General features: G+C 41.4%; 1 protein-coding gene across 1 annotated transcript in view; it reads right to left on the bottom strand.

Moving 5' to 3' along the window:
- Nucleotides 1-18,635, bottom strand: part of LAMA4 (laminin subunit alpha 4) — a 144,324-nt gene that overhangs the window by 79,197 nt on the left and 46,492 nt on the right. The window contains exons 4-6 of the mRNA XM_052645687.1: nucleotides 14,036-14,116; nucleotides 2,848-3,062; nucleotides 760-855 (exon numbers count right to left, since the gene is read on the bottom strand). Coding sequence (XP_052501647.1) covers nucleotides 760-855; nucleotides 2,848-3,062; nucleotides 14,036-14,116 — 392 coding nt within the window. The remainder of the gene's footprint in view (nucleotides 1-759; nucleotides 856-2,847; nucleotides 3,063-14,035; nucleotides 14,117-18,635) is intronic.

The raw sequence follows: 18,635 nt of genomic DNA, 5'->3' as shown, positions 1-18,635 counted from the left end.
TCCCCTGGAGAAGGGATAGGCTACTCTCTCCAGTATTCTTGGCTTCCCCTGTGGCTCAGCTGGTAAAGAATCCATCTGCAATGTGGGAGACCTGGGTTCGATCCCTGGGCTGGGAAGATCCCCTGGAGAAGGGAAAGACTACCTACTCCAGTATTCTGGTCTGGAGAATTCCATGGACAGTATAATCCACGGGGTCCCAAAGAGTTGGACACGACTGAGCAACATCCACTTTCACTTTCATGATTTGAATGACAGGAGAGACAGGAAAGAGAGAAGGCTGCTCCTTTTCATAAGGATTGAATATTATGTTACTGGTACCACTTCAGATTTGGAGTGATCTGGGGAAAGCACTTAAATCTCTGGGTATATGAGTTTACCAAATGTTGTAAAGCATTGTCTATGGATTACATTATCTGAGGACCTGAAAAGATAATATAGAAAAAGGACCTAAAATGAACTCAGTCATTGGGAACTGTATTTCCAACTTTACCTACTAAGTAAGATGTTGAACTTAAAGACTTGACAAAAGTAATTTTTCTAATATAGAGCTGTTTAAATGCAACTTGCTATTTGCCAATTGGAATCAAGTGGAATGAATGTCTTTTGCTTAGGGTCCATTTGGTTGAGGCACAGACAGGGTTAAAGCCAACAGTGGGACTCAGTTTCTAGAGAGGGTGGGATTGCATAGCTCTTCTTAATCCTACACCTGCAGCATATTAGAGAAAGTGGGGTTAGTCAATCATGTACTGTTATTTTTACTTATGGTTGGGCAGTCCATGCCTGTAGGGGGCTCAAAGCCTTCTTCTAAGCACTCTCCGGTTACACTGTCACATGGGCCTCCCCCACAATTGCACGCTGTGGGAAACAAAAACAAGAGATTAGGGATTCATTTTCTTAATGCCTAAAATATCACAGTGTTTTGTGGTTTGCAGAAATACTTGCTATCAGTATATAATTCTTCAGTGGGGATTAATTTATATTCTTTCTTAAGATCATGAGGAATACATGATTTAGGGATTACTCCTCTTACCCAATTAAGCCCCAGCTTGGTGAGACTTTCAAAGGTGACCCTGGGCCAAAAGTAGATAAATCTCAATATTCTAGGGTTCCTGTCCCAACTTTTTGAAATTCTGACATGACTTTGTAACTGCTTCAGTCCAAAGAGATCCGGGTCAGTTTTTCAAGGAAGGTACAAAATGATCACAGAGTCCATCATTCAGCTGGAATCCAAGTCATCCTTTTATCGCAGTCAGATTCTCCAGTTTAATCCAAGTCTAGGTTTGATTACTGCCAGGTGTGAGCGAGGAGCCGCCCACTAGGAGTGAGGGGACCCAAGAGCGATTCTTGGCTCCTACAGGGCTTGACCCTTGGCAAGACTGACTCCAAACCTCCCAATGATAGCTACCAGTGGGACAGCTGAGAACAATGTTGTGAAAAGAATTAGGACCATATTTACATGAGTTTAGAAGACTTGAGAGCCCATTATTAATCTATTGATGATTTTCAAGAATGCTTTTTGGGGAAAAAACAAAAACAAAACCTCAATCTCACCAGACTGTTCATTTTCCAGTGCATTTTGGAGTGGATATTAATTTTTAATATTTATAAAGGATTTCTTCAGTTATGTAGGCTAGCAGTAAACTGGAATAGAATTGTGAACTTCCTCCCACCTCTTAACTGTCTTTACAGAATAATCATAAAAAATTGGCTTCAAGGATAACATACATTTATTACATTTTGGCTGTTAAAATGTTCCACAAAATACAGATTTATGAAACACTTCAGCAAGGTCATGCATTATTGCTTCCAACATTAGCTTCTTTTCTAAGAGTGATCTGCAATCATGTCATTTAAACATGAGTTTAGTTAATATTTTGAGAATCAGGATGTCGATGTTTAAGTCTTTGGCTTTGCCAACCCTCTTTCTGATGCCCACTTCTCTCTAGTCTGACTGGACACAGTGCTCCTCTCCTCCCTCTGTTATTCTCGGGGTTATGCTTCTGTGCACACAGCTTTCCTGGAGGCATGGTTACTTTTCTGTGACTTTTGCACACCATATTTGTTTTCTTCTCAATTTCAAACTCTTCACTTCTTAAAAATCTCTTTAAGTGGAAACCTGTTTCAGTGAGAGTATCTCCAACTGAAGCAAGCCACAAGAGCACAATACCCCTTCCTCAGTCTTCTTCATCTCAAAGGCACATAAGAGGAGGAATACTCAGTCTCAGCCTCCCTTTAATCCTGCAGGAAGGCAATTTAACTTTACTTCTGAAGAGCTTCACTCTCTGAGGTAAATGGATTGGAGAAATCCCAAATAAAATTGGTACTTTTCAGTCTAACTGAAGTCTAACCAGGAAGATACTATCCCTGAATTATTTTCTCTGATAATTTGAAGAAATACGGGGAGGAAACTACTTCTGGATTTGCTAATCTATTTCACTGAAATGCTAATTTTTACCAAATATAACTACAAAGACAGACATAGTTTGCAGAATAAGAAAACTGATGTGAACCACGCAAGATTTCATTCAGTCCTCTGGTCAATGATAGGTTATCTGCAGAAGTCTGATTTATTTCTTTGGTCAAAACTGGAAGGACATATAGATGATAAGACAAAAGGTCACTGGAGTTAAGTGTCTCATGGTCCATTCTACCTGTGAGCTAAGATACACTAGTCGTGACAAAAATATCTACCCCTATGAATGTGGGATGCATACCTTGAGCCTCCATATTACCCTGGAAAAGTGTCAAGGGGGTAACTGCAGTATGTCCCCAAGAGAAATCCACCTGGCCTGCTCCTATCACACGTGCGCCCATTGGGTGGCTGCAGTCGTGTGCACAGCACTGTACCTGCACAGTTCTTGGCTCTCCTCGCATCTCCATAGTACCCAGGTGCGCACCGTTCACACTTGAATCCAGTGGTGTTGCGTAAGCAATTCCTACACTGGCCAGTGACCTCATCACAATCTTCAAAGATCAGGTTAGGATCTGAATTCCCACTGCAGTCACATTTCTTACAAGTGCTTCCAATCAGCAAGGGGTTTCCATAGTAACCAGGAGCACACCTGAAGGGGAATCACATGTTAAAAATTGAGCATCCACAGTTTTCTTCCTTTTTGTCTTCTTTCCTACCTAGAAGAAAGTATAATGAATCTCTTTGGACTGTTCTCCCAGGATTAATCCCCCCTCTCCCACCTTCCTATAGAACTGGACTTTGTTTTTTAAGGAACTACCCTTCTCCATTGTGTTCCAGCCCAGTCAGTTCAGCAAGACCTTCAGGTGCAGGAATGTCTGGCTATAACCAGTTTGTGGGCATTTGTGGTCACATCCCAATGACTGGGATGCACTGCTGCCATAGGATGGTGGTACTAGATACGCTAAATGTGGCATGAGATTTGCTACTAGGGCACAGCTAAGAATTGTTCTGGACAAAATTTTAATAACACCTTTACTGAGAATCACTGGCATATATTCCACCTTGCCAGAGTGATTGTTCTGATACTAAACCTGAGCCAATCAGTGCCTGGCACTGTCCCAGTCAAAATGGTTTGGCACAGGAGTGATTCAACTGGAGTGGAGCTCGGGCTGTTTGAGGGCTTTGTGACGGCATTCTCTCCATCCGCAGGTGAATAAAGAGGCAGGCAGCATGACTGGCTCTGGCAGCCATCCTGTGACTGAAAGAAGACAGTGTGGAGATGAAGCAGAGGGCAGAGCTGAGGGAGTCCCACAGATAAGTGGAGTTGGAGCCAGATGGCCATTACTCTGTAGGTTTTAGATATATAAGCCTACAGAGACCAGATACCTAGCTGCATTTGTTGTGGGGGCAGAGCTGATGCCTATGGTCATGCCAGCTGGCCCTTAATGAAGAGAATCCAGCCCAGTTGGAGAGTAGAGACTGATATCTTTCCAGCCTTGGCTGGCTTTGCCAAGTTGCGCACTCTGGGTGGGGCTGCCTCTACCCAGAGGAAAAATACCTTTCTTTACTGTTTCCAAAAGGTAACCTGTAGGCCAGCAGAAGCCCTGCTGAGCGTGATGGGACCACAGGCCTCATCTGAGGGGGCAGGCGCTTCTCAGCTCCTATCAACTGTTTCCACACTGTACCTGTGAGGGAATGATCTGTCTGGTAAATCTTACCGAAAGGAAATGTTGAAATTTGGATTTGTATGTGAAATCTTAGTTTTTAAAGGTTGCTTCAAACTTTGTAAGAATACTGTCTGAGCCAACATACACATTTTCTGGCTGGCTGTTGTCCCCTAAATTGGTGTTGAAGACTGGCTAAGGTGGGCTGAAGCAGCTCTGGGAGTGGCTGGAAAGAATGTGCAGCTGCAACATCATGGGACTGAAGGTTGGGCACAGGAGTCAGTTTTGAAGACAGAGAAAAAGGAAGAGAGCCAGCGAAGGTTTTCATGTGTGATAAAAGTAATGGTGAGTGAAGCCAGTGTTGGCATAAGAGCTCAGGATGGACCGTGGGCTGGAATAGGAGACCGGGATTGGGTGGGGAGGGCCTCGGGTGGAACCTTGGCCTTGGGAGTGGAAAGCAAGACTTTCCAAGGAAACCAATAAGACCAAGCCAGTAATAATAAGACACCACATTTTTAAAGGCCACCGTTTAAAGCAAAAGAATTATGATTCAGAACATTTGAAAAACAGAGAAACTAAAAAAAAGATCACCCCTGTAATCCCAAGACCTTAACAGAATCACTGTTCAACATTTTGCGTATGTTTTCCCAGGCTTTATTCCTGTCTCAGTTTTTTGATGTAATCATAATGATGGTGTATGTTCAGTCACTTGCATTGCATCTCATGGCTTCAACTACGTAAGTTTATTTAATTACCACAGACACCCAGGAGGGAGGGCACCCAGGCCCGGCATTCTGAGGTTGAGAGGCTAGTTTGATTTCCCAGTCTCGCACAGCCAGGAAGTGACAGCATATGACCCAGACCCTCTAACCCTGATGTTCTTTTCTTCACTCCACCCTGGATCACACTGCTGCTGCTTTACATGAATGAGTGAATTCAACCAACAGAAGGGCAATTCATGTCTATTTGTGTAAGGCATGGAGAGACAGGAAGAGGAAAAACACACAGCCTATGCACTGAAAGAACAGGAAGGGAATTAGGCATAATTATACAAACTCTAGATACCGAGGACTATGAAGAAGATAAGAATGAATGTTAAGTGCCACACAACCCACCAAGAGGAAATGTTTGATACATTTTGTTATTCATACTTATGTCTCTGTACCTCTAGTTTACAGGCCCTCTGGTCCCCAAGTTAGCAAACATCATTCCTCTGTGGAACTCACGGTTGGATTGAATTACTATCCTGGGCTGCAATCCACCAAACAGAATACTAGGATTCTTAGGCTCACTAAAATGGGATGCGGATCTGCCTCCTCAGTGTGCAACTGGGAGCCTGAGGCCCGGGAGTGAACGGACTTGTCCACGATCACAGAAGCCAGATGCCAGTTACTTTCTTTCCTCTGTTTGATTCCACTGTTTTTGATCTCCATAGGCGGTCTCCTGGTTTTATACAAGAGAAAAACCAAACTCTCTCTTCTCTAAGTCAGAATCTCAACCACAGTAGAGACCTACTTTGAGTTACTTTGAATTTCAAGAACATCTTTTGGTGGCAGTCTCAAAGGCAACTCTGAAGTCACAGTCCCAACTTCAACCCTATAGATGTTATAGCCTGAGAACGCAAAGGTTTTGTACTAAGCCCTCTCTGACTCCAAGTTTATAGATGAGGAAACCAGACGATGAAGAAGCTGGATGACTGGTTCACCACTACATGGCTCAAGCATCGAGTGGGACTCCCAAGTTTATATTCTTTCCACTCCACAAGTATGGCATTAATGAGTCAACTAATTAAGCCATTAATGATATAACAGGTGAGTAATCAAATGCCATCTATTAATACGCCTAATTCTTGCCCTCAAAGAGTAAATTACAAAGGATACAAAAGGACCAGGAATTGGATTCAGAGTCAACACAGGAGTCCAGGTACCCAGGACTGGTGCACTTTTATTTGCTTCCGTAATTTCATTTCTAGTTATACTAATGACTTAATTCACTCAGAGAAAATAGAGCTGATAAATATACAATGCAAATGAAAAAACAGTGACATATGAACTTTGTTATTTCAGTCAGTGATCATATCATTTGGCAAAATGGGGGGAAAAAAGATAGGCTTTTTGGAAAAAACATTTTGGTAAAAAAAAAATTCTTGACGAAAAACTATTATTTGGGGAGTTTTTGTAGTGTTTTCCCTGTCCTCTGCTCTTTCTCCTTCCCAGGGCTACATTCTAGCCCTCACTGAATGCCTTTATCAAAGGTGCCAAAATTCCCAGCCCAGGTGGCACAGAAGCTTTTCTGAGGAGGACATGGCTCTATAGTCATTTGGGTTAAATTAAACAAAGAAAAAAAGTATCTGTTACATAGTAGGTGCCAGATAAATGCTCTCCACTTCTCTACCAAAGACTGGGAACTAAAGCTAGGGGAATATAAGTAACCCATTCCAGGTCACAGGGCAAGAATCGAGAAATGGAGCAGGCAAGAGTAGGGCTTATAAGAAGAATCTCGTACAGATAACAGGTCTGACAGCTTAAGTTTGTAAAATATGATGCCTGCATAAAGGATCAGACTAAATCACCAAATCATAATATGGTGCGTGTTTAGTTGTGTCTGACTCTGCGAGCCCATGGGTTGTAGCCCTCCAGGCTCCCCTGTCCATGGGATATTCCCAGCAAGAATACATTTCCTACCCTAGGGGATCTTCCCAACCCACGGATCGAACCTGAGTCTCCTGCCCTGGCAGGCAGATTCTTCACCACTGCACCACCTCGGAAACCTGAATCATAATATATCCTCAATAAATGTTAGCGTCCTTTTATTTTTTTCTAACTTCAAGGTCATTATCAAAATCATTGTCACTGTCATCATGGTCTCTGATGATATTATGTTTGGCCTTTTCTGTTAGATTTTCAGATTCCCTTAAATCTACTTTAATTTGCCCCATTCTTCTTTCCTGATCCTTAAGCAATTAGAGCCACCTAATAAATCCTCATATGGTTTCAGCATGTCTCTCAGTCCCTCAAAGAGCTGAATGGATGAAGGTATACTGTTAAAGCTGCCACAAGAGACAATATGGATTACTTAGAGCATGGATATCATATATGTTGAGTAACTGAAAACTCTTCATTGAACAATGAGGGTTGTGTGACCTTAGATTAAATCTCAAGGATCTGAGTCTCAGGCCCCTCCATCTTTAAATAAAATGCACTACTTAGGAGCAGAGGGAAGGTCACTCTGAATGAGAATGAGATTCAAAACTCCTGTCCATATGATTGTTCATTTTATAATTATTTGCCTCAGAAGATAACCTACATTTGCAATCTCTATTCAATTCTGGATCTTTGATTTTCCAGGCATGGGGTGAGAAGTAGGGTGTCAAATGGTGCAAGAAATGTCTGACTCTTGTCACTGCATGGAGTCTTTTTAAAGGAATAATAAAAGTTCTGGGGTTTTTTAGTAAAAAAGTTTTAAAGAAGCATTACTGAAACAAATGTAACTCAGTGCCTACAATATTCTAGATACTTTAATGGGGGAAGAACGAAGAGAGACATAAATAAGACTACTGTTGAGAAGCTCACAGTTCAAAGAGATTTTTAAAAATTGTTTGACTTTGAACAAGTGGCTTAACCTCGCTGTGTCTCACTTTCTTTCTCTGTAAATAAGGATGAAAATGGTATCTCATAGGATTTTTCTTTGAGGTTTAAATGTTTCATTGCCTGCAAAGAAACTGCTGACAATAGTATCTGGCACACAGTAAGCACTAGTAAATATTACTGGTTATTTTTACCATTATCACCATGATCGTCACCTAAATGCAACAATATGTGGTAAGCTCTACAGCTGACCCAGTGGGTGTTAAGAGCAGCAGGTCCAGTACAGGGAGTTTAAATTATGAGGTGAGAAAGGGCTTTGGGAAAAGACAGGCAGGGCCCAGAGTAGGCTAAATAACTTGGACCTTACTGGGAAGACTGGCATGTTTGAGCTATTTTGCACAGTACTAAAGAGGCTCATGTCTTTCCTATTTTAGACCAGTGTTGAGCAAACATGTATGTTGTATGCATCCTTGTGAAAAGGAAAACATTTATATACACTATCTCTTCCAGTGTTCACTTAAATCATCCTTAAATACTTCAAACAGAAAACTAAGTAGTAACTCTTTATCTCTATGACTCTTATATCTCTTGAAAAACCAGAATAAATTTTCCAAATAAAACACAACAAAACTATAAAATGAATCAAATTCAAATTAACAGCATCATTCAGGCAACAGATGATGTTGCAACTGAATGGCCATTTGCAATGCGACATGGTAGAGGGCTGTTGGACCGCAGCATGCATGACCTGCCCTGTGCTGTGTGAGGACTCAGTTCAGTTCAGCTCAGTCGCCCAGTCGTGTCCAACTCTTTGTGACCCCATGGACTGCAGTTTTCCAGGCTTCCCTGTCCATCACCAACTTCTGGAGCTTGCTCAAACTCATGTCCATCGAGTCGGTGATGCCATCCAGCCATCTTGTCCTCTGTCGTCCCCTTCTCCTCCCGCTTTCAATCATTCGCACCATCAGGGTCTTTTCCAATAAGTCAGTTCTTCACATCAGGTGGCCAGAGTATTGGAGCTTCAGCTTCAGCATCATTCCTTCCAGTGAATATTTAGAACTGATTTCTTTGCAGTCCAAGGGACTCTCAAGAGTCTTTTCCAACACCACAGTTCAAAAGCATCAATTCTTTGGCGCTCAGCCTTCTTTATAGTCCAACTCTCACATCCATACACGACTACTGGAAAAACCATAGTTTTGACTATATGGACCTCTGTTGGCAAAGTAATGTCTCTGCTTTTTAATACACTGTCTATGTTGGTCATAACTTTTCTTCCAAGGAGTAAGCCTATTTTAATTTCATGGCAGCAGTCACCATCTGCAGCGATTTGGAGCTCCCCAAAATTAAGTCTGTCACTGTTTTCATTGTTTCCCTATCTATTTGCCATGAAGTGATGGGACTTGATGCCATGATCTTAGTTTTCTGAATGTTGAGTTTTAAGCCAACTTTTTCACTCTCCTCTTCCACTTTCATCAAGACGCTCTTTAGTTTTTCGCTTTCTGCCATCAGGGTTGTGCCATCTGTTTATCTGAGGTTATTGATATTTCTCCCAGCAATCTGGATTCCAGCTTGTACTTCATCCAGCCTGGCATTTTGCATGATGTACTCTGCATATAAGTTAAATAAAAGTGAAGTTGCTCAGTCATGTCCGACTCTTTGCGACCCCATGGACACCAGGCTCCTCCGTCCATGGGATTTTCTAGGCAAGAGTACTGGAGTGTGTTGCCTTTTCCTTCTCCAGGGAACTTCCTGACCCAGGGATCGAACTCAGGTCTCCCGCATTGTAGACAGACACTTTACCATCTGAGCCACCAGGGAAGTCAAGTTAAATAAGCATGGTGACAATATATAGCCTTGACTTATTCCTTTCCTGATTTGGAACCAGTCTATTGTTCCATGTCCAGTTCTAACTGTTGCTTCTTGACCTACATACAGATTTCTCAGGAGGCAGGTAAGGTGGTCTGGTATTCCCATCTCTTGAAGAGTTTTCCACAGTTTGTTGTGATCCACACAGTCAAAGGCTTTGGCATAGTCAATAAGGAAGTAGATGTTTTCTGGAACTCTTTTGCTTTTTCTATGATCCAGTGGATCTTGGCAATTTGATCTCTGGTTCCTCTGCCTTTTCTAAAACCAGCTTGAACATCAGGAAATTCATGGCTCATGTACTGTTGAAGCCTGGCTTGGAGAATTTTAAGTATTACTTTGCTAGCGTGTGAGATGAGTGTAAATTGTGCAGTAGTTTGAGCATTCTTTGGCATTGCCTTTCTTTGGGGACTGGAATGAAAACTGACCTTTTCCAGTCCTGTGGCCACTGCTAAGTTTTCCAAATTTGCTGGCATATTGAGTGCAGCACTTTAAAAGCATCATCTTTTAGGATTTGAAATAGCTGAAGTGGAATTCCATTACCTCCACTCACTTTGTTCGTAGTGAGGTTTCGTAAAGTCCACTTGACTTTGCATTCCAGGATGTCTGGCTCTAGGTGACTGATCACTCCACCATAGTTATCTGGGTCATTAAGATGTTTTTGTACAGTTCTTCTGGTATTCTTGGCACCTCTTCTTCTTATCTTCTGCTGTATGGTGACTCAGTTTGCCTCAGTGTCATGTCTTTGGGCCTCCAGCTGTCTGTAATGTCTTACTGACACACCATCAGCCATTATTTTCTCCTTCGCTCTGAGGCAGATAGATCCTCCTCTATTATAACATGGTACTACAGAATATATAGAACATGTTTCAGTGAACTTTTTTTCCCTCGGGATTATCACTGAAATAAAACACAAAATTAAGAAAAAACTCACAGAGAACCCATGAACCTCCACAAATATTTCCAAGGACACCTGTGGCTCTTGTGTCCCAGTTTGGGAAACACTATTTTATAGTCTGTGGGTGCGGTATCAAAGGTTGAAACAGCAGTAGTTCACAAGCCAGTGAGACAATTGCTGTGAGAACCCAATGGGGAGTCAAAATATGGGTCCCCCAGCCTCACCTGAAAGGTCTCTTTTCAGTGGGGCACAGAGGAGTTTAGGCAGGGCCTGGGAATCCAAAGGTTTTCAGGAGATAAATACACAAAGTCAGACTTGAAAACCACCTTTGATTAAATGATTTCTAAGTAGAGAAACACCCAGTGTGTTCTTGTTTGGACGAATGAGATAGATATCCATACAAACCAGCTACATATTTTGAAAAGATCTTGTGGGCGGATTTGAGTTTACAAATTAACTGAAAACATATTAGATGAAGTTTAACTGGAAAAATTTAACAATCTGATGATTAAACTCAAAACAGAGACCCCCGTCCCCTCAGTTCCAGAGTCAAAGAAATCACAAGTGGTTAAGGCCACCTCCTGTGAGATGACCCAGCCCCTCCATGGGAAGGAAATCTCTCCTTCCACTACAGTTGTGAAGAGCCTCTGCTAGCCTTCTCTTTGGCATTTCCTTTTTTCTGTCTGGCAATCAGTGCTTTTGAGGTTTATCTCCTCCCCTAGCTTTGACTTCATTGAGGACAAGAGACCATATCTTACCTGTATCACATCCCTACCCACTCCACCACAATCTGTTTCCGTGGTGATTTATATTTTGAGGAAGAGTGCCCTGGATTATCAGGTCAATTTTTAATGTAAAAGACCTCAGTACATTCTCTTTAAAAGAGCAGGAAATATGGAGAAATTTATTCTAAGTGATCCTCCCCCAAAGCAGATGAAAGGCCTTAGAACAGCCCCTGTAGATGTAGCCTCCTGTCAAAGAGAATCGTCAACAGATTAAACATTTTTCTCCCCCATATCAGAAGTTCATCTAGCTCATTAATCATCAACGTTTAAAACAGGAGACTCTCAGGAAGACATTTGGGAAAAGCAGAATGGGAGAAGAATACAAATGTTTAGCCCAAATTTTCCAAATCCTGGTTCACCTGCAAAATGATAAAATATGAGCACCTCCAGGGGTAGTTATGAGGCTGAGAGAGGACACAAGAGACAATCATAGTAAAGGCACTGTTTCTAGTTAAGGAAACTGAGATTTAGGGAAACAAGCCAACTGGTCCCAAGCACACATTATGCCAGTGGTGGAAACAGGACAATAGGCACAATGACTCACACTGCCACCAGTCAATTATTATCGAGCATTTATTAAGTCTCAGGTGCCATACTAAGAACTTCACAGTATTCCTCACGACAGTCTTATGAGGTGGGTATTTTTCATTTTTTTCCTTTCTAGAGATGTGGAAATTGCCACAGAGACCAAATAACTTACCCAGGAGGATCACAAAGAGATCACAAAGGAATCCAAAGCTCAGAGATGGACTCAGCCAGGCTGATGCTGCATCTCAGCATTTTACTTCCACCTCCCAAACTGGTGATCTCCCCTCCATCCTATCAATCCAGGTCCAGCTATGCAGCAGAACTCACTGAGCCTTGCTGATTAATGCCAGGCTCCAGGAGCCTCCAATGTGTGCCGGGGGATTTATCACCCACAGCTCCATGTCTGAGGGTACACGTTGTCTTGTGGCAGGCCCCCTGCTGTCGCTGACAGAACCCTATCCACACCCCTGTGTGATTGTGTAGAACTGAGCCCTTGGGGTCCAGATTACTTCACTTCTGGGGGAATGTGTGTTCGGTCAGCAGGACTCTAAGACTATTAATTCCCCTCTCAGGAGCCACCCAGCACCCATTAGTCAGTAATATTGCTCAATCCTTATCAGACTAAACTGAGTTTAACCTCAGACACTGATGAGAAGAAGCTCCATCCCTGGCTGATAAACAACCTCTCACACCCCTGGGGAGCCAAATAATGAGTAAATCAGATGGTTCACGTTCCTGGGTCCCCACATAAAGAATACAGAATAAGCGTGTCACCAACATTCATCAGCTGAAGGTCATCTGATCATCTCTAGCAGTCCCCTAAAGGATGACATTCACATGTTCTCTTAGCTTTCACGGTCCTCTTCTCTTACAGTAAAAGGAGGGAAAATCCCACAACTTTTTAGCAAAAGAATTATCCATATTGTGCATATTTAACAATTACAATAACAATCTCCTCAAAATATAGAGGTTTTCTACATTCCATAGACACTCTGCCTTTTTCTAAAGAGTTCCAGAGCAACACTTTGAGAGATGGAGGGTGTTTTCTTTGGATGTGAAATGGTAATTGAGGTTTACCTTTTGAACCCCAGGCTGAGTCTGTGAGCCCCACCCAGGGCGGTAGGCAGTGTGCTGTGTGAAGCGAGCACCCCACGACCGTGGAGATATGGGACTAGGTGTCTGACTGGTCCTTCCTGGCCCCTCCTTCCCTGTCTTGAGGACACCGCGCATCATTTTGCTGCCTAAATACATGGGGAAGCTGAGGTTAATGGCATTTGTGTTAAAAATAAGGCCTCTCTGTGAGACTCTTTTAGTGAAAGCCCTTTTATCTTAGAAACCTGTGAGCAGCTGAGGGAGGATGGGAAATATCTTGCCAGAAATCATTTGGTGGGAAGCCGTGCGCTCTTGCTTGCCAAGTCCTTTCCTGTTTGAGCAAAGCCCAAAGCAACTTAAAAAAGTGTTAGGTATAAATACCAAAAAAGGCATTCAGAAAATCCAAACTCATGGAATTACTTTTCAGGAGAGGAAATGGTATAAAAAATCGGTTAAATAATAGGTTTGTGCCTTTTTCAATGCATCACTGTATTAACCGACCAGTTAATAAAAAAAGGAATGCCTGAAGAAGTCTTTCTCTCTTTCTCCCTCTCTTTTGGACATTAATTATTGTACTCAGAGAGAGAGAGAGAGAGAGAGAGAGAGAGAGAGAGAGAGAGAAAAGACCGTTCCCAAAACCATCTCTTCAAAATACAGACATTCATTTTCCTCTTTCCTTACCCATTTATCCTGTGATGTAGCCATGGACGCCTATGGAGCATTCTTTTTTTTTTTAACTAATTAACTTACTTTTGACTCCACTGCGTCTTTGTTGCTGCTCGGGCTCTCTCTAGCTGTGGTGAGCGGGGGCTACTCTCTAGCTGTGGTGCACAGGCGTCTCATTGCAGTGGCTTCTCCTGTTGTGGAGCACAGGCTCTAGACAGCACAGGTTTCAGTAGCTGTGGCACACGGATTTAGTTGCTCCGTGGCACGTGGGCTCTTCCCCATCCAGGGACTGAACCCGTGGTCCCCTGCATTGGCAGGCAGGTTCTTATCCATTGGACCACGAGGGAAGTCCTTAGGGAGCATTCTTATAGTTGTATTTATGGCATGGGGTTTGGGAAAGTTCCCCTAAAGTGTTCTGAAATGCTATCCCTCATTGCCTCTTAAGATCTACTGAATGAGAGCATGGCAGAACTGATAAATGTAGGAAACAGGAAGTTTCCTTTTACCGTCACAGAGCATAGGGGTGTTTAGGAGCCTACCTTTCACAATTAGGTCCAGCATAGTTTTCTTTACAAACACACCGAACAGCTCCGTTTTTCCTATAGCAGGACTCTGCAAAACTAGAATTGAAAGAGAATATTAGAAGTCAATTCCATACATCACTGAAGAGGCTGTCTTAATTTTGATTAGATCATCTCTACCTTGGTCCCCCTCAAGGTCAAAAGGGTGTGATCACTTGCTTCATTTAAATTAAATCTCCCTCCTTTTAGGAAAGCTTAGAATATCAGGCTCAGACAGAAAGTGACACACCACTGGTGACACCAATTCTGTCTACCTCATTTATTTTTCCATAGAGGCACTTCATTATTTTGACTTGAAACAGTGGGAATTTGCAGAACATCACGTATATTTGTGTGTGTGTGTGTGTGTGTGTGTGTGTGTGTGTGTGTGTGTATTTAATGCAAGTCTAAACCACATATTCCAAAGCTGGATATAAAATAAGCAAATTTTACCTGTGATTTTAGATTCATATTAGAATTTTCTCTTTTTTCCATCACTTTCTGTGATGTTGAAAGTTTTCCTCTCTTTTTCTTGCATTAGCTCTCTTTCACTCTTCAACGTCATGAGCCAGTTCTAAACTATGCTTTATAATCTCCACAGAACTTTAATTTCTTTCATGTGTACCTTAAGGGTTGGGAATAAAGGGTGCAGGGACTGGCTCAACCGACCAAAGTCACAAAGCAAGTACTCAGATCCAGAGAGATGATATGGGGTGGGAGGTGGGAGGGGGGTTCATGTTTGAGAACTCATGTACACCCGTGGTAGATTCATGTCAATGTATGGCAAAACCAATACAGTATTGTAAAGTAAAATAAAATTAAAATTAAAATTAAAAAAAAAAGAAAGAAAAACAGGACCCACAGTAAAAGGATTCTAGTCCATGAAACCCTCTCTCTTGATTCTTCTTCTTTTTTTGATAATAAAAAGTAGGACATAGAACAGAAAACAAACACTGTTTCAGCAGAATAAATATTTTAATTATCAAGGCAGGGAAATGGCATATTACTCTATATGTTTTGAAAATTCTACATTGACAGGAATCTAACCCTATGAAGATGGTATACAACATTTTAAAGACTTTTAAATTAGTTTTGGCTTAGGTAGTGTACAATCCATGGAGCGTGACCTGCTATTCTCACATTTCTGCATGTATCAGCAAAGACCTAACGGTCTTTGGAGGAAAGCAAATGGATATGTTTGCTTTGTGTGAATACATTTATAAAATCAATCAGAAAACAACATGTGCTTCTCAGTAAAAGGCAGTACACACAATTTATTTTCTCTAGCAGTTTGGTTAAAAACACTCCAATGAATTACATTTCTTTGGCATTTATCCTTTATTTTTCTTGTTCTTATTCCTCAGCCTCCTTAAAGAAACACCATCAGTTCAGCGTCCAGAACATGCATATTTCTTTGAAGATGTTCCACCCAGTTGGCCCACCCATGGCTTGAAGGAATGAAATATCTGCCTGGAGTTATCTTCTTTGAGCTAACGTCCTACTGTTATGAACAGATGACATTTTCCTTACTTGGAGCAATTATTAGTAGACACGGAGGATGTCTGGCCAAACCCCAAATAAATAACTGAGCTCTGTGTAAATGGACCCTGGGAACAGCTATGTGACCACTGGTCTTGGTGGAGGGAGATGCAGGGGCAGTAGGGCCATCGAGAGCTCCTGTTTTTGTTTTTCATCAGCATTAACTGTTTACATTTTGCTTAGGCTAAAGTCTGTTTGGAGCTAGGGAAATGAAATCACTGCGCCCTTCTCAGCCCACACTAACAACCATGGTGCCCTCTCCAAGTGGAAGGGAGTCTTATGCTTTTGAAAAACCCTCAGGGAACTTAAAGGAAAACAGACTCAGCACTGTTTGTTTGCAGAACTCCCTCAAGCATCACTTTCTTGCTTTCAGATGTGGCTTTTGTAACTGGGGATCCAAATCCTGGGTCTGTAGGCTCAACTAGTGTATCTTTCTAACAGAACTGAGATTCCACACATGGTGCCTTTCTGAAAGCTCAAATAAAATTCCTGGCGCTTTGATTTTTATAGAAGGCAGCAATATGAATGATTTTTATAGAAAGCAGCAATATGAATGATTTTTATAGAAAGCAGCAATATGAATTTTAAGAAAAGCTGAAAGAGGCAGTGGGGAGTCTGATTTTATATGATATTTGATTAGTATTTGAGATTAGTTAACTCAGTCAATAATAAGGCCAGATCAAAGACTAGCATTTTATAGGATCCAGGCCAATTTGTCTTATTGTAGGATTCCAGACTACTCCCAGCTCTTTGGAGCCAGTTTTCTCCCTGAAGGGATTCAGGAAATAGAACTATTGCCACTACAGAGAAAGCAGTTCTCTCCTACCCTTCCCCATTCCTCCATACTCTCACATATGTTCTTTACTTATAGGTTGTATATTTTTGCTTTTGTGTGAATTTTCAACAGGTTTTTTCATCTCAAATCTGTCCTCTAGAAACTTCAGTTTTTATATCTGTGAATATGTACCTAACTGCACAATCCATTCTTTAAGTCCCTCAATTGCTCTTTTGAACTCAGATCTACACACACAAGCAGAGAAAGAACATGGGTGGAAATGGTATTTCTTGGTGCCTATGGAACTACCTGTGTTTTCTCTTTTAAGACATGAAGCTCATTACCCGACTGGCAAGTTTCTGCTTATTTTATTTAAAAGCATTAACAGTCTTCAAAAGAGCGTCTTAATGAACTAAGACACTGGATAATCTGTCTCATAGATTAAAAGGTCATATGCTTTAGAAGCGTCAAAATACTGTTGTAATCTGATCTGTTTTAAGGAAGGCAGGAGTTTTTGACCATTCTATTCACAACTGTGACCAACAACCAGTACATGATTGGCACATAATAAGTGCTTGATTAATATTTATTGATTTTACATAGATAAGACTTCTCAGCCAATGAGGTTCCAGAAGCCTCATATTTCAAAGCATTAATGTCACGTAATTTAGATAAGTAATTGTCATATGTATGGTGCACAAAAGTACAAAAGTCAGACAACACAATGAAGAATTTGGGATTACCTTTCTAATTCATCTGTTAATTTCTAAAGAAACTGCAGCTCTAATCTTATAAACCTGCTTTGAGCAGATGATGCTATATAACAACTTTGTTCATGTGGGAGAATGAGTGAAACCTATTATTAGAAAGTTGGAGGTAAACATAGTTAACAAAATAACTACACCACGGTAAGGGAACGGCACACTGAACACGCCATCAGATATGGTTAAGACTCATGCTTGAGAGCAGAATGTTAATGAACAATTAAATAATGTATCTAGATGAAGCAAAGGGAGCTCATAAATCAGGACATGCTTGAATAAAAATAACAGAACACGGTGTTTGAATTTTCCACTCTCACTCTCAGTACCATCCATTCTGTACACATGATTAATACCACTGAACAGGAAAAGTCACAAAGCAAGGGCTAAGGCAGTTTAATGGTTCCTAAAGAAAGATGGGACTGTAAAACTTTTGACTTCTTCACTGCCTGCCAGACTCATCAGAGGCTCTGAACAAATCACAAGCTATGAGGTGAAATGTTAGGCGATACTGGTGTTCAATAAAGGGGAAAACAGTTAGGGGGAAACTTGGCTGTCATCTCTTTTCTCTTGATAAGAAAGTGTGTGGGATGATATTACTTATATGTGGAATCGAACATATGGCATAAATGAACTTATCTATGGGACAGAAACTGATTCACAGATATAGGGAACAGACTGGCGGTTGTCAGGTGGCCTAAGAGGGGTGGGAGAGGGATGGACTGGGAGTTTGGGGTTAGCCGATGCGAACTATTACATATAAGGTGGATAAACACCAAGATCCTATTATATAGCACAGGGAACTATCTTTAGTATCCTGTATGAAGCCATAATAAAAAGGAAAACAAGAAAGACAGAGCGTGTGTGTGTGTGTGAGACAGAGAGAGACACAGAGAGAGTGTGTGTGTATGTAAGGTATTCAAGACTTTTTCTAGTTACTTTATAGTTAAGGTGAGGTGAAGTCACTCAGTCGTATCCGACTCTTTGCGACCCCATGGACTTCTCCGTCCATGGGATTCTCCAGGTAAGAATACTGGAGTGGATTGCCATTTCCTTCTCCAGGGGATCTTCCCAACCCAGGGATCGAACCCAGGTCTCCCGCATTGGAGGCAGATGCTTTAACCTCTGATGCATTATTTAATCAAGGAACAACAACTATCAAGGAAATATTACATCCAAACAATCAGAAGAGCACTTGATATAGAGTATGCAAAATGTTGGAAAACTAAATACCATTACATCATCTTAATTCTACATTTAATTCTACATTACATTCTACATTTTTAATAAAATAAAATAATGGCTAGTCCAATAAAATGGCTAGTCCTGACTTGACTACTGGATTTATACATATATGTGCCTGAAAAGAATTCCAATATTTCTATTAAGATGTATGTGTACTGTCTTTAACTTCTCATTCAGCAAACACAGCCAGAAGTAAAAATTCATTTTCTCAGAAATCTTCTATGTGCTGGCTGGTCTAAAGCACTCTGTTTATCTATGC

The sequence above is a fragment of the Budorcas taxicolor genome, chromosome 9 (genome assembly GCF_023091745.1).
Source record: "Budorcas taxicolor isolate Tak-1 chromosome 9, Takin1.1, whole genome shotgun sequence".
Taxonomy (NCBI): domain Eukaryota; kingdom Metazoa; phylum Chordata; class Mammalia; order Artiodactyla; family Bovidae; genus Budorcas; species Budorcas taxicolor.
The sequence above is the reverse complement of the archived record's forward strand: the minus strand, read 5'-3'. Positions and strand labels throughout refer to the sequence as shown.